Source organism: Heteronotia binoei, chromosome 6, assembly GCF_032191835.1.
Source record: "Heteronotia binoei isolate CCM8104 ecotype False Entrance Well chromosome 6, APGP_CSIRO_Hbin_v1, whole genome shotgun sequence".
Taxonomy (NCBI): domain Eukaryota; kingdom Metazoa; phylum Chordata; class Lepidosauria; order Squamata; family Gekkonidae; genus Heteronotia; species Heteronotia binoei.
This window is the reverse complement of record NC_083228.1, coordinates 10,865,006-10,886,657: the sequence shown is the minus strand read 5'-3', so window position 1 is coordinate 10,886,657 and position 21,652 is coordinate 10,865,006. Positions and strand designations below refer to the sequence as shown.

General features: G+C 48.0%; 1 protein-coding gene across 1 annotated transcript; it reads right to left on the bottom strand.

Annotated features, from left to right (window-relative positions):
- Nucleotides 1–5,079: 5,079 nt before the first annotated feature.
- Nucleotides 5,080–20,643, bottom strand: LOC132574263 (pulmonary surfactant-associated protein A-like). Its single transcript, XM_060242611.1, has 3 exons — nucleotides 20,556–20,643; nucleotides 11,380–11,457; nucleotides 5,080–5,462 (listed from the first exon to the last, which is right to left on the bottom strand). Exons 1-3 carry the CDS (start codon nucleotides 20,641–20,643, stop codon nucleotides 5,086–5,088), a joined length of 543 nt encoding a protein of 180 aa, XP_060098594.1. The 3' UTR covers nucleotides 5,080–5,085.
- Nucleotides 20,644–21,652: the final 1,009 nt, after the last annotated feature.

Genomic DNA, 21,652 nt, shown 5'->3' with positions numbered 1-21,652 from the left:
AACAATTAAATGAGCCTCAGAAAGGGAACACACATGTTTGCTTATAAAGGGATATTTGAAATGCTGGTCAGTTTGTGCGTTTTCCATTCGACCAAGCCTGAGTCTTCTAATCGTCTAATAGCAGGTTGCCGAGTGACTAGAAATACCACTTTGGGCTGCTCTTGTGCAATAATAGATTGACACGCAAACCACCATTTATAGCATGAACCTTGCCACATGCCAATCGGGCGGGTGGGTGGTCATCCCACATCACTGTGACACCCCGGAACAAATTCCCAGAAAACAGCTCCCTCAACACTGTTACAATATCTGCTCCAAAGGGCAAGCTTGGTAACATTAGAATGTTGTGGAGCTGGCTTTTACCTGGAAGTACGTCCCCACAGGGTTCAATATGACCTATTGCCTGGTAAATCTGCTGCAGCCTTAGATGAAGTGCCCAGCATAAATAGGAGGAAAAGGGGTGTGTGGAATCATTGACAAGATTTCCATCTTCTGAGGTTGGGTGTGTATCTTCAAAATGCTGGCAGTGCAGACTGTGGAGAAATGCACTGCATCTAGGGTTGCAGGTCTGTGTTGGAAAACACCTGGAGACTTTGGGGGCTGGGAGAGGGCGGGGTTTGGGGAGGGGAGGGGCCTCAGCAGGCTCCAATGCCACAGAGTCCTCCCTTCCAAGCAGCCATTTTCTCCAGGGGAGATGATCAGCTGTAAAAGCGGGAGATCTCCAGGCCTCACCTGGATGGTGGCAACCCTAATACTGCTGCCATTACCAAGGGAGTAATTTTGCCAGCCTCAAGGTGGGCTCCAGAGATCTGGGATTTACAAATGACTACAGATTCTACCCCATGAATCTCCAGGTATTTCCAGACCCAGAACTGACAACCATACCAAAGGGGCCAGGCCTATAACCAGAGGGAAAGCCTGCTTTTCTTTCTTGCTTGCTTTTCTTTCTTTCTTTCCTGCCATGGCTAAGCAGGCAAAGCATCATCAGTGCCACCCTGAGCCAGCTGTCCGTTCTCAGCCAAGGTGTAGGCTTTTCACAGGTACAACTCCTCCAGCTCAGCTTACTCCTTCTCTCCAGAGCTGGTATATTAAAAGAGTCAGTCTGACCTTTTGAACAGGCTTGACTATCCTTATAGTACGTTATGTAACACAAACCGTTTACAGCAGCACAGGTACATAAAAGGTGTCAGCTGTATCGCTCCAAAGCCACTGAACTATAAATACTAACACAGCTGCCAGCGTGTCCCCAAACTATTTGAGAATATACCAAACTACCCGGGACAAAGAGACATAAATCCCTGAGCAAGTAACCCAGTCAGGTGGCCCAAACAGCAAGAATGCAGTGGTTTATATGATGTGGAAGGAAAGCCTTGGCCTTAGCAGAAATGTTATGCTTCAGCAGTCAGCACACAGCACAGGTGTGCGTGTGGGGGGGGGGGGGATGCCGTTTGGCTGGTACAGAAGCAAACCATATCAAAATAAACCCTTCCCTGGTTCTCTGTCCGTGCGATTGTAAAGCATGAATTTGAAGGTGCGGTTCTATTGCCTACAAACTTATCTAATAGCAATGCATGCCCCCCCCCCCCCCCCCAGTTTGCAGATCCTTAAATCTGTGGATTGGGACCACACTGATGCTAAATGTATTTTTCTGCAACCTTGGGGTACCTCCCCAGGGTTGCAGAAAAATACAAAAAGTTTTTAAAAACGTAAGAGAAACCGTGTTGGATCAGGCCAATGGCCCATCCAGTCCAACACACCAAAATCACATAAGAAGTGGAGAAAGGGTGGCGCGGGCTTCTCCAGGGGCTTCTGGGGGTGTGGCAAAGCCCTTGGGGGCCAATGGGCTGGCTGCCTGCTGTCCTAATCCAGGGATTGTTATGCAGCTGCACCCACTATTCAGTGGACAAGATAGGTGGGGAGGCCGAGGGGGAACCCTCAGAAAGGTTCAGGAGTTGTGCTCCTGTGAGCTCCGGCTGAAACTGAGGCCTGCGGTGAGCCATTCTGAGCCCAACTGGGCAGCAGAGGACTCCAGGAGAGCCTGTCGCCAGCCACAGCAGTGGAGGATGCCAGGAGCTATTCTGGACTTGAGGCAGCTCCCAGATACTGATGCTGTCACTGCAGGCGGGTGGCAGAGTCTGGAGTTGTGATGGTGGCGGGGGGGGAGAGATGGGATTCTTGTTGGTCTCCCATGGGTTCTGTATATTTTTCCATTTAAGTTTTGGGCTGATCACATGACAGGGTGCTCTATTTGTTTTAGAGATCCAGAAGCTGCGAGGGAAATTGGAGGGAGCTGCAGGTCAAAATGTTGCCCACACAGCAACTGGTGGGGAATGGATCGCTTGAGCCGGGGAAGGCAGAAGCCTGGCGGAGCAAGTGCTAGTGAGGGATCAGCCTGTGATTGAAAGGGGAAGATGGCATACAGGGGAACAGGAGACTATTTAATTCTTTTACCCCTCAGGCTTTCTTCTCTTCTCAAATGACCCTGCTTTAAGCCAGGGGTGTCAAGCATGCAGTTCAGGGGCCAAATCAGGCCCCCGAGCAACTGGCTGCTATCTGCTTCCTTCTCCCTATATCTTGCTTCCTTCTGCCTTGCAGCTTGGTTTGCAAGGCTTGCTCAATCGCACAGGAGCTACAGAACAAAACCTCTATTTTCACTATTGGCTGAGGCTCCTCCCTTGGGAAGGAAGAGGGGAGGAATAGCTTGCTTTGCCAGGCTCTCTCAATTGCACAGCAGAGTTACTGAGCCAAGCCTCTCTACCTTCTATTGGCTGAGACTCCCCCCCCCCCCCGGTCCCCTGGGGAAGAAAGGAAAGAGCCAGAGCTTCTTTTGCCCAGTTCCCTGGATACCATGGGAGAAATACAAAGAAAGCATCTTTAAAACCAGTGAGTGCTAATGTTCTAAGCATGTTTTAAGTTTTTTAGAAAAAATGTATATTTGTGTTTATCTGCGTTCTTTATAAAAGCTGTATCTCTGCTACCGAATCTTAAATAGGTGCACACATGGCCTGGCCCGGTCCAGCATTGCTCGGCCCAACTCGACATGGCCCAGCCCAACAAAGTGTCATTTATATCAGAACCAGTTCGACACCTGTGCTTGAAGCTGTTTTCATTTGCATTGAGGTGGGGTGCAGGACCATTTCTCCCACTGGGGGGGAAGGGGGAGTGAGAGTACAGGTGGGGTTGGCAAATGGCAGGAGGGGAAAGCATTAAGTCGCCTTTCCTGTTTCACTCCGCTCATTTCCCCTAAATTGCAGCCCCTGAGACAAACGGCAGTCTGTGAAATGACCAGATAGGTTATCGTTCTGCCCGTTGTTAAAGCATTTTGCGAACAAATAAGGTAATCTTTTTTAAAAAAAAAAAAAAAGAACTGTTCCTGTGGGTTTAAATAGCTGCCTGATTAGGAGAGGAAAAATACATTTTTACATCAGGCTTCTCTTAAATAGGAAAGAACTCGACTGATAGAAAACAAAACATGCCAACGGGGATGCATACGGAAACCACTAATCCCTTTGCCTCAAAATGCCCACTGGTCCCGTTTTGATAATAGTGACTCACAACAAAAGCTTTTACAACACACATGGGTTTTATGATGTGTGTTGCATTTTAGATCTGACTGTAGTAGAGACAGGTAAAAAACCCTTTTTACAGGTCTGTGCTCTTACGTGTTTTAATTAAGGTTCCCAGCTTGCCACAGGAAATTCCCGGAGATTTGGGGGTGGAGTCAGGGAAGGGGAGGATGTGGGACAGGGGAGGGATCTTAACAAGAGTATAAAGCCCAGTCGTCTCCATCCTCCAAAGCAGCCATGTTTTCCAAGGGAACTGATCTGTCGCCTGAATATCAGTTGTAATTCCAAGCCCCACCTGGAGGTCTTTCACCTTACCTTAAGGGAAACGTGATCTGTAGACATCAGCAAATCAATCTGCTATTAAGATGCAGAAAGAGATTCTTTTTTTTCAGCTCAAGTGGCAACCCTAACCTAAGTTGCTGCTGAATCTCTCAATATACAGTTGAAAATCCACTTCCTTGGCCCAATGACTATTTCACATCAGGCCTTGAATTCAGCAGAAGCTCACAGGAGCACAGCTCCTGAACCTTTCTGATGGCCTCCCTGCTCCTTCCCACCTATCTACCATGTCCACTGAATAGTAGGTGCAGCTGCATAACAATCCCTGGATTAGGAAAGCGGATAGCCAGCCAGCCACCAGGGGCTTTGACACAGCCCCAGCAGCCCTCATTAACCCTTGGAGAAGCTCACACCACCCTTTCTCCACTTCTTATGTGATTTTGGGTTGCGGGTGGCTTGCTAGTCTTTTGACTGTGGGGGGGGGGTGGCCAAGGAGAGCCCCAGATGAGTGAGGCCTGCTTGGGCTGGCTGGATCTCTAGCCAGCCCAAGCAGGCCTCACTTGCCTGGGGCTCTCCTTTCTTGCATTGGGGTGCTTTTGGCTGGTGGGGGGGGGCGGCATATACTAATAAATTATGTTAATGAGCTCCACCCCCCCATTTTTCTACAAAGCAACCCCTGTTTCACATACTCACATATATGCAATGTGGCCAAATGAATTTTTATGCCAGTAATTAACAGACAGACCCCCAACTCTTTATTTAATAGACAGAAATTTTATTCCCCCCTGTCTCAAAGAACCAGCAAGTTTGGGCATAACTCAGCCTTTGCACATACTAAATAAAAAGAAAGAAAAAGTTAAATGCATTGTGTTTTATTGATTTCTCTTTTCCGGTACAGAAGAATCACACGGTAATCAGGCATATAACAAAAACTTCAATTATTTATTAATTTCATCTCCCGCCCCCGCCACACTTCCTCCAAAGAGCACAGGGCAATATATGTGGTCCCTTTTCTTACTTATCCTCACAACACCCGTGAAGTAGTAGGTTAGGCTGAGAGAGAGTAACTGGGGCAAGGTCACTCAGTGAGCTTCATGGTACAATGTGGACATGATCCTGGCTCTCCCAGTGCCTAGTTCAGTAACAATTATACTACACTGTTTGTACTTATTCTTAGATACAACCCCAAATAATGACTCCTGGGGGAAACCTTGTATTTAGGTCTGTGAATGGGTGTGGTTTAAAATTCACAGACCGTGAGGCGGTACTTATTGCACATTTTGTCATTCCAGGTGCCATCCAGGTACATCTCCACACACCTCTCTGCCCCCTTCCCCTTCGGCTCCCCCTCGTACCAGTTGGTGTAATTCAGGGGTGCCCCGTTCAGGAAGTGGAATTCCCCAGGGACGTGCCCTTCCGTAATACCCAGGTAAGCATACACATTGAATTTCCCCACCAAACTCATGATGGCATCGTTCTCCATCTTGTTCATGGGAGTGGCAATGGAGCCGTGAGCCGCCCGACAGATCTTGACGTTGTTGTCGAAGTCGTCTGTTTTCTCCGTGGTGGCAAACAGCTTATCGCCAACTATGACCATCCTTCCGCTCAGCGCCAAGGCTGGAAAGGAAAATGGGAAGTTTTAAACGTCTCTTCAGACCATCCTTTGCTGTGCTCTTGCTGGGATTCAGGGCAGGCCTTTCTTTGTCAAGGCCGAATCACAATCCGAATGTCGCCCGAATGTCAAGCCAAATGTCGCCCACCACCGCGATTTGTTTTTAGACTCCATTCGATTAGACAGCATCCTGACCTGGATGGCCTAGGCTAGCCCAATCTTGTCAGCAGGGCCTTTTTTGTAGCAGGAACTCCTCTGCATATTAGGCCACAGCCTGCTGATGTAGCCAATCCTCCTGGAGTTTACAGGGCTCTTAGTACAGGGCCTACTGTAAGCTCTCGGAGGACTGGCTACAGCAAGGAGGTGTGGCCTGATATGCAAAGGAGTTCCTGCTACAAAAAAGCCCTGCTCGTCAGATCTCAGAAGCTACGTAGCAAGAACAAGACGTGAAAAATAACTAACAAAGTCCTACCATTCCATATTTAGTGATAAATATCACCATAATACAAAACTTTTCAAAATATACCATCAAGGCATCTTAACGCATTAAAAACCCTCTTTACTGAAACCGGGACTGGGCAAGCACTCTGCTCTGTCAAGGAGAAAGATAAGGAAAATCAGAAGCAGAGATGTCAACTGAAGGGACTCAACAGCCAGGGTTCCAAGGGAGTGGATCCAGAGATTCCTTTATTACCATCGGTGGCAGGAGGAAAAAGCCATACTCTTTCTATACCACCATCCTTCCTGCGTTTTTCCTCAAACCCATTTTTACAAACATAGCATATTTATACAATTTCTGATAACAAAGCAGGTCTCGTTGATCGGTTACAAATCCTCGCTCTTAGCCTTTTGTGGTGTCTCACTGGCTTAAAGAAACCCGTCTCTACCAGGGTGAGGTAATTTCTTGGGGGTTTCTTTGTTCTCTGCTCCCAGTCTCCCATCTTCCTGGCATCTAGCATTCACCTGGTTTCTGGTTTTGTTCCTAAGAATGTGTCAGTAAGTATAATCTCTACTGCGTGGGCATGACGGCTCCTTTCAGACTAGGAGGTCTTTCCTTGAGGCAGGGGGAAAAGCTTTCCTTATCAAAGGATGCTAACAGTACTTTGGTAACGTTCTCTTGCTAGAGATATGTTTAGCCAGCACTCTAATAGAGGCCTATTGTCCATTGTTCCCCAGACCACTTCAGGCCTGGAATAGAGAGAGAAAAGGCACCATACACATTAAGGCAAGCCATGCAAATATAATACTTTGAATGTTATGGTTTTGTTACAACTGGTAAGGCAGGTTAGTGCAATTCTATTTAGCACTCTGTCCATGCTTTAATGCAAATCTGAATCTGCATCCTACAGAAAGGAGAATCCACCTTTATGGGCAGGGCCGGTGTATGCGAGTTGGCGAAATAGGTGACTGCTTAGGGCGCCAGGTCTCAGCAGGGACGGGCGCCCTCTCCCTGTTCACACCCTCCCTGAGCCTCCGGCTCATTTTTGCTCAGCTCTGAGGGATCAGAGGAGCTCCCCCGATCCCCCAGAGCCGAAAGAGTGGCGTTTCCCTTCCCCTGCATCCCCCAAGGGCGCTGGGGAAGCGAAGGGCCAAGTGCCTGGCGCAATGATGTCACTGTGACATCGTTATAACGTGACATCATGCATGTGAAAAATTTGGGAGGGGGCGCTCGCTGGGGTTCTGCCTCAGGTACCAGAACCCCACGCTCCGGGTCTGTTTATGGCAATAATATCAACTTGCATTTTATGCCTTGCACTTTATTTGTCACGGCTTGTTCTTGCGACATACCTTCTCTTCCATGATTCTCTTGTGGTTTCAGATCTCATAAGAACATAAGAGAAGCCATGTTGGATCAGGCCAATGGCCCATCCAGTTCAACACTCCGTGTCACACAGTGGCCAAAAAACCCCCCAAACCCCCAAGTGCCATCAGGAGGTTCACAAGTGGGGCTAGAAGCCCTTCCACTTTGCCCCCCCCCCCCCAAGCACCAAGAATACAGAGCACCACTGCCCCAGACAGTTTCAATAATATGCTGTGGCTAATAGCCACTGATGGACTTCTGCTCCATATTTCTCTGCTCCATATCTCAGAAGCTACGCAGGGTCAGCCCTGGTGAGCACTTAGATGGGAAACCACCAAGGAATTCCAGGGTCACTATACGGATCTAGGCAACGGCAAACCACCCCTGAATGTCTCCTGCCTTGAAAACTTGTGTGTCCAAGACACAAAGAAAAGGGGGAGAGAGAGAGCTGCTTAGCTTTCAATATAGCTAATGACTGAGATCACCAATGTTTCGCTATTTCCAGTGAGTTTTAGAACGGGATTTTTAATTTGAAAAAATTCTGCATTCTCATTTTCCATGCTTGGGGGTTCATGTTGCTCCGGGGAGGGGGAGGGGGGGTTTGTTCCACGTGTGTTTTACTCTTTCTAGTGGTTGATTTGATATTACATCAATTCTGTCCAGTATAAACAGAGCTTAAAGCTGCAGGGAGATATGATGAACAGACAGAGATGTAATATCAAGTTAACCACTAGGGGGAACAAGACACACCTGGGACAGAAACGCCCCCCTTCCCCCGAAGCAACAGGAACATACCAATGAAGAAAATGAGAAAGCAGAAAAGCCCTAAGTCTGGAGACCAGACTGCCAGATAAATACAACTATTGGCTTGGTAGTGGCAGGGCATTTTTTTGTAGCAGGAACTCCTTTGCATATTAGGCCACGCACTCTTGATGTAGCGAATCCTCCTGGAGCTTACAGGGCCTACTGTAAGCTCTAGGAGGACTGGCTACATCATGGGAGTGTGGCCTAATCTGCAAAGGAGTTCCTGCTACAAAAAACCCCCGTGGCTATAACCATACGGACTGTCCTAAACTGGGCTTTTATTGTATCAAGAACTCCTTTGCCTATTAGGCCACACACCCCGATGTAGCCAATCCTTCTGGAGTTTACAGTAGGCCCTGTAAGAAGAGCCCTGTGAGCTCCAGGAAGATTGGCTACATCAAGGGTGCGTGGCCTAATATGCAAAGGAGTTCCTGCTACAAAGCTCTGAATAATCTTAGTTGTACTGAGTGGTGGTGGGATAAACCGGTGGAGCAGGACTCCTCACTGAGATCTACTTGGCTTGAGCAGGAACCAACGGATTAAAAATTCCCCATCCCTGTGGTCGAAAGAGCTGCCCACAGGACAAGTTTTAGCACAGCATTTACTGTAGGAAACAGCTGGGTTCAGACACATGCTATAGATCCTGGGGCCGGCTCAAGCTGAGTAAAGGAGAGTAGTCTTCCCTAGTGAATTGAATGGAAGCTTGGCATCCACTGTCTTCTAGAATCTCCGTATCTGTTGACTCCTCTCTAGTTGCCGTGGAAAGCTTTTGAAGAGCTCACTTGTCTTCACATTGTCCATTTTCAAAGCTCAGTAAGTAAAACGCTTCTCTCTTTATGGATTGTGGGCGCCAAAATCATAGTTTGAATGTTACTCTAAGACACTTTATGACAGCCGTGCCCAGGTTACTCAGGTGCCCTCTTTCTCTTGTCCCCCCAGAGGGGGCAGAGTGGTCTCCAGAGCCAGGGCCTTTGCAGCCCACCCTGAACCAGGCCTTGAATTCAGCAGGAGCTCACAGGAGCGCGTCTCCTGAACCTTTCTGAGGGTTCCCTCTCCTCCTCCCCACCTACCTTGTCCATTGAATAGGAGGTGCAGCTGCATAATAATCCCTGGATTAGGAGAACAGCCAGCCAGCCAGCCAGCCAGCAGGGGCTTTCCCACACCCCCAGCAGCCCTCATTAACCCCTGGAGAAGCCCATGCCACCCTTTCTACACTTCTTATGTGATTTTGGGTGGTGAGTGGCTTGCTGGCCTTTTGACTGAGGGGGGTATGGCCAAGGAGAGCCCCAGGCGAGCAAGGCCTGCTTGGGCAGGCTGAATCTCTAGTCAGCGCAAGCAGGCCTCGCTCACCCGGGGCTCACCTTTCTTGCATCGGGTTACTTTTGGCTGCTGGGGGGGGGCGGCATATGCGAATGAGTTATGCTGATGAGCTCCACCACCTATTTTTCTACAAAACGAACCCTGACCTGAAGCACCCCCAAGTGGCAGCAGAGATGCGTGTGCCTCCCCCAGTAAGAGCCAGAGTGCTGTAGTGGTTAATAGCAGTGGAGAACCTTGTACGGGGAACCAGGTTTGATTCATCAGGGCTTTTTCTTGTAGCAGGAGCTCCTTTGTATATTAGGCCACACCCACCTGATGTAACCAATCCTCCTGGAGCTTACAGTAGGCCCTGTAAGAAGAGCACTATAAGCTCTTGGATGATTGGCTACATCTGGTGTGTGTGGCCTGATATGCAAAGGAGTTCCTGTTACAAAAAAAGCCCTGTTTCCTCACTCCTCCCCCATATGAACCCTGCTGGGTGGCTCTGGGCCAATCATCATTCTCGCAGAGCTCTCTCAGCCCCACCTACCTCACAAGGGGCCTCTTGTGGGATGAGGCTAATTGTAAGCTGCTCTGAGACTCCTTAAGGTCAAGAAAAGCAGGGTATAAAAACCTACTCTTCACCCTGTGTGTCCAGAGGTATCAGCACAGGTGGGGGTTTATTGCTTCCTGTGTTGCCCCAGAAAGGTCTATGATGGCAACTGAGTTTTGGCCACTGTGTGACACAGAGTGTTGGTCTGGATGGGCCACTGGCCTGAGCCAACAGGGCTTCTCTTAGGAGACACAGAGTGTTGGACTGGATGGGCCATTGGCCTGATCCAACTGGCTTCTCTTATGTTCTTATGTGACCCAGAGTGTTGGACTGGGTGGGCCACTGGCCTGATCCAACATGGCTTCTCTTATGTTCTTATGTGACACAGAGTGTTGGACTGGGTGGGCCACTGGCCTGATCCAACATGGCTTCTCTTATGTGACACAGAGCGTTGGACTGGATGGGCCATTGGCCTGATCCAACATGGCTTCTCTTATGTGATACAGAGAGTTGGACTGGGTGGGCCACTGGCCTGATCCAACATGGCTTCTCTTATGTTCTTATGTGACACAGAGTGTTGGACTGGATGGGTCATTGGCCTGATCCAACATGGCTTCTCTTATGTTCTTATGTGACTCAGAGTGTTTGTCTGGATGGGCCACTGGCCTGAGCCAACAGGGCTTCTCTTATGTTCTTATGGGCTGCAAAGTCTGCCTTTCTGCAGCTTGTCTTTGAGCCTAGTGAGAGCAGCACGCTTCAGAAATGGCATGCCCACAGCCTCTTATCATATCTGTATCCTCTACCAGTCAGTGGCTAAGCTGCACTTGAGGGTGCTGGTGCCCTTAGCATAGGAGATTTTAGACTCAGTGTAGAGTGGCAGTCTGAGGCTAGGTCTACCCATCCCTTTCCGCTATATTGGTAGACCCGGCCTCCAGAGAACAGGTCTCCCAGTATAACGGAAAGGGACAAGTAGAACTTGTTCTCCAGAGGCTAGCTCTGCCAATATAGTGGAAAGCAACTGGGAGACCTGTCCTCTGGAGGCCAGGTCTACCAATACAGTGGAAAGGGACGGGTAGACGTTCTCTGGAGGCCAGGTCTACCAATGTAGTGGAAAGGGATGGGTAGACGTTCTCTGGAGGCCAGGTCTACCTTCCCCCAATAGTGGACCAGTTTTTGGCTCATGGTTGGGTGCTTTTGGCTCACAAAGGAGAATTTTTGCCCACAACACTGCAGCGTAGAGGGAACTTTGCTACCAGTGTGTCATCCCGAGAAGCAACCTGGTTGATGAACTTGCCTTGTTCGATGGTACTCACTGATGATGACCAATCCCTGGCTTCATTTCCTGAGCCCTCCCCGGAAGCCTATCCCTTCTTTGAATAAACTTTAGGCAAGGATATGAGAATTTTTTTAAAAAAAAAGACAAATGAGGTGGCAGAAAGCTTTCTGAAAGCCTTTTAAAATGTACCTCTTTCCAGTCGGGTGATTCGGTGCTCCATCTTCTTGAATTTGTTTTGCAGCTCGCGGTCCTCATATGTGGGCAGACCTGTGAACAGAAAACAAAACTGTTTATTTGGCTATTGGTTTCTTAATTGATCCCTCTCTGACCATACCTTGTAAGGAGTTCAGACTGTCAAGAGTACAAAAGGGAGTCTAGCTGGGCTGGGATTTCAGAATTAAAGGACACTTTTTGACATTTGAGGGGTAGACTTCAGAGTATTTTAATTTAAGAGCCACCAGGAAAGGAAAAAAGGAAAGGTCCCCTGTGCAAGCACCAGTTGTTTCCGACTCTGGGGTGACGTTGTTTTCGCAACTTTTTCATGGCAGACTTTTTTCAGGATGGTTTGCCATTGCCTTCCCCAGTCTTTTACACTTTCCCCCCAGCAAGCTGGGGACTCATTTTACTGACCTCAGAAGGATGGAAGGCTGAGTCAACCTTGGGCCGGCTACCTGAATCCAGCTTCCGCTGGAATCGAACTCAGGTCGTGAGTAGAGAGTTCAGACCTCAGTACTACAGTACTGCTGCTCTACCACTCTGTGCCATGGGGCCGCTAAGAACCATCAAGCGGCACCCAATTTACAGCGACCCACTCTGGGGTTTTCAAAGCAGGAGATGGGCAGAGGTGGTCTGCAACTAACTGCCTACCTCTGCACAGCAGCCCCGGTCTTCCTTGTCAGTACTTCCCATCAAAGTACTGACAAAGGCCAAACCCGATTAGCTTCCAAAATGTGACCAGATCAGACTAGTGAGGGCTGTTCACGTTGCTCGGGATAAAAGTTTATTTTGTCACAATGTTATAAAAAGCTCAGGCCACTGGGGTTTTTGCAGAACTCAGCAAAACAGGCAGCCTGTGCTTCCCTCTAGTGGTCCAGCTATGTTATGGAGGTCTCTTGGGTCTCTGCTAAGAGAACACACATATCACACATGGCTAACATGCAAGGAGGATTGGGTTTCCATTTCCAAGTGTTTTCTCAAAGGCAGCTCAATAATAGACCATCAACGGTTCATGACTTCATATTTAACAATACGCTTGTTGTTTCAAAAACATGGCCTCTGTTCCCAGATACTGTTTTCCTCTCTAGCGGTGGCAAGAAAATTCTGTTGCAGCCTTCTGTAAATTTCAGACAGGGGAGGAAGATTCAGCTTGGCCTGTCTTCTAGATCTTCTAGTTCTAAAAATGCTGACAATGCAGTTGTATGAAGAAGAAGAAGACACCTGCAGATTTATACCTTGCCCTTTTCTTTGAATCAGAGACTCAGAGCCACTTACAATCTCCTATATCTATATCTTCTCCCCTCACAACAGATGCCCTGTGAGGTGGGTGGGGCTGAGAGGGCTCTCACAGCAGTTGCCCTTTCAAGGACAACCTCTGCCAGAGCTACGGCTGACCCAAGGCCATTCCAGCAGCTGCAAGTGGAGGAGAGGGGAGTCAAACTCGGTTCTCCCAGATAAGAGTCCGCACACTTAACCACTACACCAAACTGGCTCTCTGACGGAAAGGCTTTGTGTCTTCACAAACCACAATGCCACTGGAAATACAGTGAAAAAGAAAACCGTAAGCTCTTCTGGGTGGCCCTGGCATGGTTGATCTCATCAGATCTCAGAAGCTATGCATGGTCAGCAGGCCTCGGATTCAGCAGGAGCTCACAGGAGCACAGCTCCTGAACCTTTCTGAGAGTTCCACCTCCTCCTTCCCACCTTGTCCATTGAATAGGAGGTGCAGCTGCATAACAATCCCTGGATGAGCTCCACCACCTATTTTTCTACAAAAGGACCCCTGGTGGTCAGCCCTGGTTAGTACTTGGATGGGAGACCACCAACGAAGTCCAGGGTCGCTACACAGAGGCAGGCAACAGCGAACCAGTTGTGTTTGCTTCTTGCTTTGAAAGCCCCACGGGGTCGCCATATTGTGACTTGATGATGCTTTACATACACAGCTGGGGATGGCAGCCTCCGGGTGGGACTTGGGGACCCCCCCCTCCCAAATTACAGCTCATCTCCATACTATGGAGATCAATTCCCCTGGAGAAAATGGATGCTTTGAAGGACATACTTCTATGGCACTGTCACTCCATTTAGGTCCCTGCTGTCCTCAGGCTCCATCCTCAAATAGAATACAATCTGAGAGAGGTCACTATAATGGATTACACAACAAAAAAATGCAAGCTAGTGACCAATTGCTAAGGAGTATATAGAAATTCTTTTGTTAGTGGTCCTAAGTCTGATGAAGACTGGAAAGAAACAAGTACTTAATAGATTGGCTTGTCACCACACTACTTTGGGACTTGAATATACATGTTTTGGACATTTGGACTGGTTTCTATATACTTCTTAGTAATTGGTCACTAGCTTGCATTTCTTGTTGTGTTATCCATCCTCAAATATACAGGAGTTTCCCAGCCTGCATCCGGCAACCCTACCCCTCCATCCCCTGCCAGTGGCTAGGGAGGACCTGGCAACAGTAGTAGGCAGAGAGAGACCATCAGAAGTTGGTAAACAGGGAGAAGAAGATATTCTTGCATACACATTTCCAAGTGTGCTCTTCTTCAGGAATACTTGTATGCATAAATATTTAAAAGATGTGCGTGTATCTGCGTAAGTACTCACTGGCAGATATAAAATGTTTACAAAACGCTGTTAATAGCAATGCGTTAAAAATCAAGGGGAAAGGGCGTCAGTGATTTGCATTTTTTTCAACTGGATCACATTCAGAGGTTTTTCATCAGAGTCTGAGAGTCGCTAAGCATGGGATTTAATTGGCGGTATCCCAAAGGGTTCGGTGGTCACCCAATGTTTTTAATATTTATGTAAGACCACAGTGGCGCAGCCCCGCGGCGCAGAGTGGTCAAGCTGCAGTACTGCAATCCTAAGCTCTGCTCATGAGTCTGAGTTCGATCCTGCCGGAAGCTGGGTTCAGGTAGCCGGTTGAAGGCTGACTCAGCCTTCCAGCCTTCTGAGGTCTGTAAAATAAGTCCCCAGCTTGCTGGGTCGGGGGGAGGGGGGGGAGTGTAGATGACTGAGGAAGGCCAACCTGTAAAAAAAGTCTGCCGTGAAAATGTCATGATTCGATGTCACCCCCAGAGTTGGAAACGACTGGTGCTTGCACAGGGGACTACCTTTTAAAGACCACAGTATCTTTAAGGATGTAATCCATATACCGATATTTCTGCATATCTCTTAACTTTTTTTGTCCAGGTGTAGCTGTCTGCTTTACGGCCATGTTCCTCTGCTTTACGGTACATGTTCAGTACAGAAGGTACCCTACAGTAGATTTAGGAGGGTGTACCTCTGTTTTTCAAGGGAAAACAGAACCCAAACAATAGAAGGGGATGGTGAGGCTGATGTTCTGGAAGATTCTGTGCTGCCTACCCTTGATTGGGCAACTTTGTCAAAAGTATGAGTGTCTTTCTTACCGGATCAGCAACCCTATGCGCATGTGATTCCTATTTACAATCAATCCATTGTCATTCTGTTTGTTTCTGAGTTCAGTTCAAGGTGCCGGTTTTTACTTACACAGCCTGTCATGGTCTGGGAGCTGCATGTTTGAATGACCATCTCTCCCAGTAAGAACTCCTGCTGCATCTCTGATCACCTGATCAGAGCCTTCTGGTTATAACCCTCCTGCAGGCCTATGAGGTTCAGTTCTATCTGACCTCAGGCTTTTTCAGTAGCAGCTCCCAGACTGTGGAATGGCTTTCTTAAGCATAGCAGGAAGGCATCTGGCTCTTTTTTTCAGGAAACTGTGTAAGGCAGAATTGTTTAGGAGGGACAGTAGCTCAGTGGTAGAGCATCTGTTTGGTAAGCAGAAGGTCCCAGGTTCAACCCCCAACATCTCCAACTCAAAAGGGTCCAGGCAAGTAGGCATAAAAAACCTCAGCTTGAGACCCTGGAGAGCTGCTGCCAGTCTGAGTTGACAATACTGACTTTGGCAGGGACGGTGGCTCAGTGGTAGAGCATCTGCTTGGTAAGCAGAAGGTCCCAGGTTCAATCCCCGGCATCTCCAACTAAAAAGGGTCCAGGCAAGTAGGCGTGAAAAACCTCAGCTTGAGACCCTGGAGAGCTGCTGCCAGTCTGAGTTGACAATACTGACTTTGGCAGGGACGGTGGCTCAGTGGTAGAGCATCTGCTTGGTAAGCAGAAGGTCCCAGGTTCAATCCCCAGCATCTCCAACTCAAAAGGGTCCAGGCAAGTAGGCGTGAAAAACCTCAGCTTGAGACCCTGGAGAGACGCTGCCAGTCTGAGTAGACAATACTGACTTTGGGGGGGAACGGTGGCTCAGTGGTAGAGCATCTGCTTGGTAAGCAGAAGGTCCCAGGTTCAATCCCCAGCATCTCCAACTCAAAAGGGTCCAGGCAAGTAGGCGTGAAAAACCTCAGCTTGAGACCCTGGAGAGCTGCTGCCAGTCTGAGTAGACAATATTGACTTTGATGGATCGAGGGTCTGATTCAGTAGAAGGCAGCTTCATATGTTTATATGAGGGCTTCTTTTGGCCAGAGCCCTGTGGCGCAGAGTGGTAAAGCTGCAGTACTGCCGTCTAAACTCTCTGCTCACGACCTGAATTCGATCCCGGCAGAAGCTGGTTCAGGTAGTCGGCTCAGGTCGACTCAGCCTTCCATCCTTCCGAGGTCAGTCAAATGAGTCCCCAGTTTGCTGGGGAGAAAGCGTAGATGACTGGGGAAGGCAATGGCAAACCACCCCGTAAAAAGTCTGTGAAAACGTTGTGAAAGCAACGTCACCCCAGAGTCGGAAATGACTGTTGCTTGCACAGGGGACCTTTCCTTTTTTCCTTTGGCCAGTACGTTATTGATTGCCATTAGCATTTGAGCCACTATGACGTTTGCAAGGTCTGCAGCTGATTTTTTTTATCTGCTCCATTCACCACCCTGAGTTCTTGGGGAAAGGCTGGTTAGCATTGTATAAATACAGAAAGGCATACTTTATGGTATCAGTGCAATGGGAAAGTTATCAGGACACCAGTTATATAACAAATGGAGCCACCCCTACTTCAGAAAAATAAAAAACAGCCCTTTAAAGGGAATTGTCTGTCACCTGGTTGTCCTGGATATCCTCTGTCTCCCTTTTCACCCCTTGGTCCCGGTTGACCAGGGGCCCCATTTCTTCCAGGGGGACCTACGATAGGGAAACAGAAGCATGAAAAGCTGACAGTCCTTTACAGATCTCCTGCATTTATTTCAGCAGCTGAATTGCAGCAGAATAGCCCCACTGTGCTGCAGTGTTTAGGTGGAAAGCCGACACTGAGCAGGTGTGGAACCCTGATGTACCCCTTGCAATAGACCAACAAATGCGTTGATGAAATCCGTATACAAACAATGCCAAATTGTTTTTTTTTATTGTAAATTCTTTATTTGATAATAGTATCTTCCCCCCCCCCAACCCCTCCCCAAATAATTTTTAATTATTATAGTTTTTGTACCTAGGCAGCCCTAGTAAATAGTATGTTCAGTAAAGCTCTTTCCAGAATTAAGAACATAAGAGAAGCCGTGTTGGATCAGGCCAACGGCCTATCTAGTCCAATACACTGTGGTGCACAATGGCCAAAAAAACCCAGGCACCATCAGGAGGCCCATCAGTGGGGCCAGGACACTAGAAACCACCCCCCCACACACACACTGTTGCCACCCCAAGCACAAAAAAATGCATACTTTATGGTATCTAGTCTAATACACTGTGTTGCACAGTGGCCAAAAAACCCAGGCACCATCAGGAGGCCCATCAGTGGGGCCAGGACACTAGAAACCACCCCCCCACACACACACACTGTTGCCACCCCAAGCACAAAGAAATGCATACTTTATGGTATCTAGTCTAATACACTGTGTTGCACAGTGGCCAAAAAACCCAGGCACCATCAGGAGGCCCATCAGTGGGGCCAGGACACTAGAAACCACTCCCCCCCCCCCCACACACACTGTTGCCACCCCAAGCACAAAGAAATGCATACTTTATGGTATCTAGTCTAATACACTGTGTTGCACAGTGGCCAAAAAACCCAGGCACCATCAGGAGACCCATCAGTGGGGCCAGGACACTAGAAACCGCCCCCCCCCCCCACACTGTTGCCACCCCAAGCACAAAGAATACAGAGCATCACTGCCCCAGAGAGTTCCATCTATACCCTGTGGCTAATAGCCACTGATGGACCTCTGCTCCATATGTTTATCCAATCCCCTCTTGAAGCTGGCTATGCTTGTAGCCGCCACCACCTCCTGTGGCAGTGAATTCCATGTGTTCATCATCCTCTGAGTGAGAAACAAACAGTGGATTGCCATGAAGTTTCTTTCTGCTCTGAGGGCATCTTATCCCACCCTGAATTAAGGGGAGAACGGGATTAGCTGAGTAATCAGGTCTACAGACTACATATCAGGGCTGGATCAAGGGGGGGGGGGCAGAGGGGGGTGTTTGCCCCGGGCACTGACAGAAGGGGGCGCCAAATTGAATATGGAACCCTATTGGAAATCCTCACAGGCTCCTCCAAGAACGAACTGGCTGAAATACGTATGGGATCATTTCCTTATGGAGAAAATAAAAAGATAAATTGCTGCAAGCAGGAAATTTTCCCGAAAGAAACCAGTTTCACTGCCAAACGGTTACCATCCATCAACTTCACAGCATCACAGGACAGCTCTTTACAAAATCCTTTACATCTAAAAAGACTCATTAATTACTGACTCTAATTTTTACATGTAACTGTTTTTGTTTTTATTTTTCTTTCTCTTCTTATTAAACATTTTTACTGTTTTGAATGCTGGCAGTCAAACTCTGTACCACATAGATCCCCAACCGCTTAGACCATGCTGCTTTATGAAGGGGGCTCCGGGGAAGGGGGAAGGCATGCAGTTGGATAAGGTGCCAATCCTCCAGGGGTTCCCCGAAGAAGTGCTGTTGTCTCTGTGATACCCAAGTACAGGGTGGCAGAGGACCTTGAGGCCTGGCCTCATAGCTGGAGAGGGGGATTGGGAGTCCTGTTCCTCTCAATCTGAGCCCCTAGAGTGAGCAGGTGGTGGCAGCGAGCCCAAGTGGCCGGAGGAGAAATAGCTCCCTCCGGGAGTTGGCGACTCAATAGGGAGTTGACGGGACCGGGTCTGAAGGCAGAATTGGGCCGGTTCCACCACTCTCCACTCCCTACTTCACACTTAATACAAATTAACTGTGATTAAGCCATGTCACAGGTCATTCACACTGGCTATTTGTTGGAATTTTCTTTTCCTATTATTATGATTATTATATCATCATCATTATTATTACTATCGTGGTTGTTGTTGTCATGAGTGTTGTTATTATTTTTAGTTAGAAGCTTTAATACTATCACTGTTGCGCTCTCTCCTTTTCAGTCCCATCTCACTTCTTTCTTTTAGGTGGGAAGTAAGTAGCTTTCATAGTACACGCTACTACACTGTTTCTATTCAACAAAACAATGATTGTCTCTTCCATACTTAATTAACTCAAAAGTACTTCCTTTCTCGACGTCAGTTTTGTTATAAAATTAGCCTGGCTTCCAGTTACATGTTCACTTTAATACCTTTTAGTTTAATATTTGTACACTTGAATGAATGATACGTTTGTTGTGTGTTGATTAACTGTGATAATTATAACCATGTAATCCTTGTCCCATCGAACCAGTTAATATTGCTGTGTATAATTTTGATGCATTACTCACTCGCTGGTTGTTGTATAATCCTAATTTTCATTAAAACTGTTTCTTCTTCTAATAAAAAAAATGGATATGGAGTCCATTCTATTCTATGGGTAAGAAGAAGAAGAAGAAGATGATATTGGATTTATATCCCGCCCTCCACTCCGAAGAGTCTCAGAGCGGCTCACAATCTCCTTTCCCTTCCTCCCCCACAACAGACACCCTGTGAGGTGGGTGGGGCTGAGAGGACTCTCACAGTAGCTGCCGTTTCAAGGACAACCTCTGCCAGAGCTATGGCTGACCCAAGGCCATGCCAGCAGGTGCAAGTGGAGGAGTGGGGAATCAAACCCGCTTCTCCCAGATAAGAGTCCGCACACTTCACCACTACACCAAACTGGGTCCATAAGATAGAATGGACCTATAAGGGGGCATCATTTTTAATTTTGCCCCCCCCCCCCCAAAAAAAAAAAAAACATGTCGATCAGGTCCTGCTGCATGTTTACATCTCAATACTGTTGACAGTTTAGCCATTATTATTTTCTGTCTTCACAGAAGACACTGCGGACATACATGGTTTGGGATGTCTCCGAAATGGATGACTGATCCCGCCTACAGATTTGATGGTAGGAATCATCCATGCTAAGCTGCCCTCGTGGTAAGTGCAATGTTCCTTTATTGGTTGTTGGCAGTTCACCTGTTGCCAGGCCTTGAATTCAGCAGGGGCTCACAGGAGTGCAGCTCCTGAACCTTCCTTAGGGTTCCCCCTCTTCCTCCCCACCTACCTACCTTGTCCAATGAATAGGAGGTGCAGCTGCATAACAATCCCTGGATTAGGAGAGCGGGCAGCCAGCCAGCCACCAGGAGCTTTGTCACACCCCCAGCAGCCTTCATGAACCCCTGGAGAAACCCACGCCACCCTTTCTCCACTTCTTATGTGATTCTGGGCAGCAGGTGGCTTGATTACCTTTTTACTGGGGGGGGCTGGGCGGCCAAGGAGAGCCCTAGGTGAGCGAGGCCTGCTTGGGCTGGTTGGATCCCTAGCCACCCCAACCAGGCCTCACTCTCCCGAGGCTCTCCTTTTTTGCATCAGGTTGCTTTTGGCTGAGGAGGGAGGCAGCATACTCTAATGAGTTATGCTAATGAGCTCCACCACCTAGTTTTCTACAAAACGACCCCTTTCCTGTGCTTATTTTTCCGCATCGCGTGCAAAGAACAGACAGAATAAACAGAAGCTTTGTAAAATGTGTATTCCCCCCATACAAAAGACACACTTCACTTGGATCCAAGCTAGCTTCCAGCCTCATGAATATGAGTTCGCTACAGACAAAGCTACACAATATGCCCCAACATATTAATGGTCATGAGAGGACAGGCAGACACAGATCTCAGGAGAACTTGCCTTAAAAATTACTTGTTCACTCAACGTTGTGAGTGAGGACAAGGAACTTCTCGTTCATCCCCTCAGCTCTTTGATTAATTTGAGACTTACCTACGGGCCCCACACACTTCTGTTCAGCATGACCCACAGCCAGGAAGGCAGCTGCTGTTGCAAGGAGAACAAACGGGGAGGACGGCATTTTTCTCGACCGGCTGAACGAAGGAAAAAAGGTTTTCACCAGATGAAATGGCACTGATTTCATTGCCGTCGCTATACAGCAAATTCCTCTTGTCCTTTTGGTTTGCACTTTTGAGTTTATACGATTAACAACCTGATTTTGAATCACCTTGCCACTAATTCTAAATTGTGGTAAATTGTTTCAAGGGGCAGAGTTCTACCTAATGTAAGTAAACTGGACTTTAGCCTCTGCGTCCTCACAGTTTTATAATTTTTTAAAATTCCCTTTCAATGTGTTGATCCTACTGATAAGAAGGTATCATAAGAACGTAAGAAGAGGCCTGCTGGATCAGACCAATAGTCCATCTAGTCCAATATCCTGTCTCAACCAGTGGCCAACCAGTTCCTCAGGAGGGTCAAAACTAGGGAATAAAGGTCAAGGCCTTCCCTGACGTCGTCTCCTCACTCTGAGATTCAGAGGCTTAGGGTTAGAAGTTTCCTTTAGTCACCATAGCTAGTAACCATCGACAGACTCTGACCGATTCCCCACTAGCCTTCCCCCTAGCTGCTCTCACGCTCCTCTTCTCCGTGGGGCTTCCATCGGATTTCACACTATCTGCCCTGTTGAATGCAACTCTCTTCGCCTTTTTCACGCGGCAAACAGAAACTGGTCTTTAGAGTATCTCGTTTGCTGCATGAAAGAGGCGGAGCAAGTTGCAGCCCCGGAGCAGATAGTGTGAAATCCAATGGAAGCCCCGCGGGGAAGAGAGTGAGAGCGGTTTAAGGCTTGTGGGAAATCGACCTTACTTTCCATGAATCTATCTAAACCCCTCTGAAAGCTGTTTATTCCTGTGGCCATCAGAACATCCTCTGGCAGTGAAGCCCACATTTTCGTCACTCTCTGTGTAAAGTCGTATTTCCTTTTGTCCATCCTGAACCTACCGCCCATCGGCTTCATCAGATGCCCTCGAGTTCTAGTATTTTGGGAGATGGAAAAAATTTCTCTTTGTCAGCTCCCTCCACCCAATGCA

Coding starts and splice junctions, on each gene's coding strand:
- LOC132574263 (XM_060242611.1), bottom strand. CDS start 20,643: ATGCCGTCCTCCCCGTTTGTTCTCCTTGCAACAGCAGCTGCCTTCCTG. Junction 11,458..20,555: donor GAAGTGTGTGGGGCCCGTAG/GTAAGTCTCAAA, acceptor TTCTGTTCACAG/GTCTGCCCACATATGAGGAC. Junction 5,463..11,379: donor AATCACCCGACTGGAAAGAG/GTACATTTTAAA, acceptor TTTCCTTTCCAG/CCTTGGCGCTGAGCGGAAGG.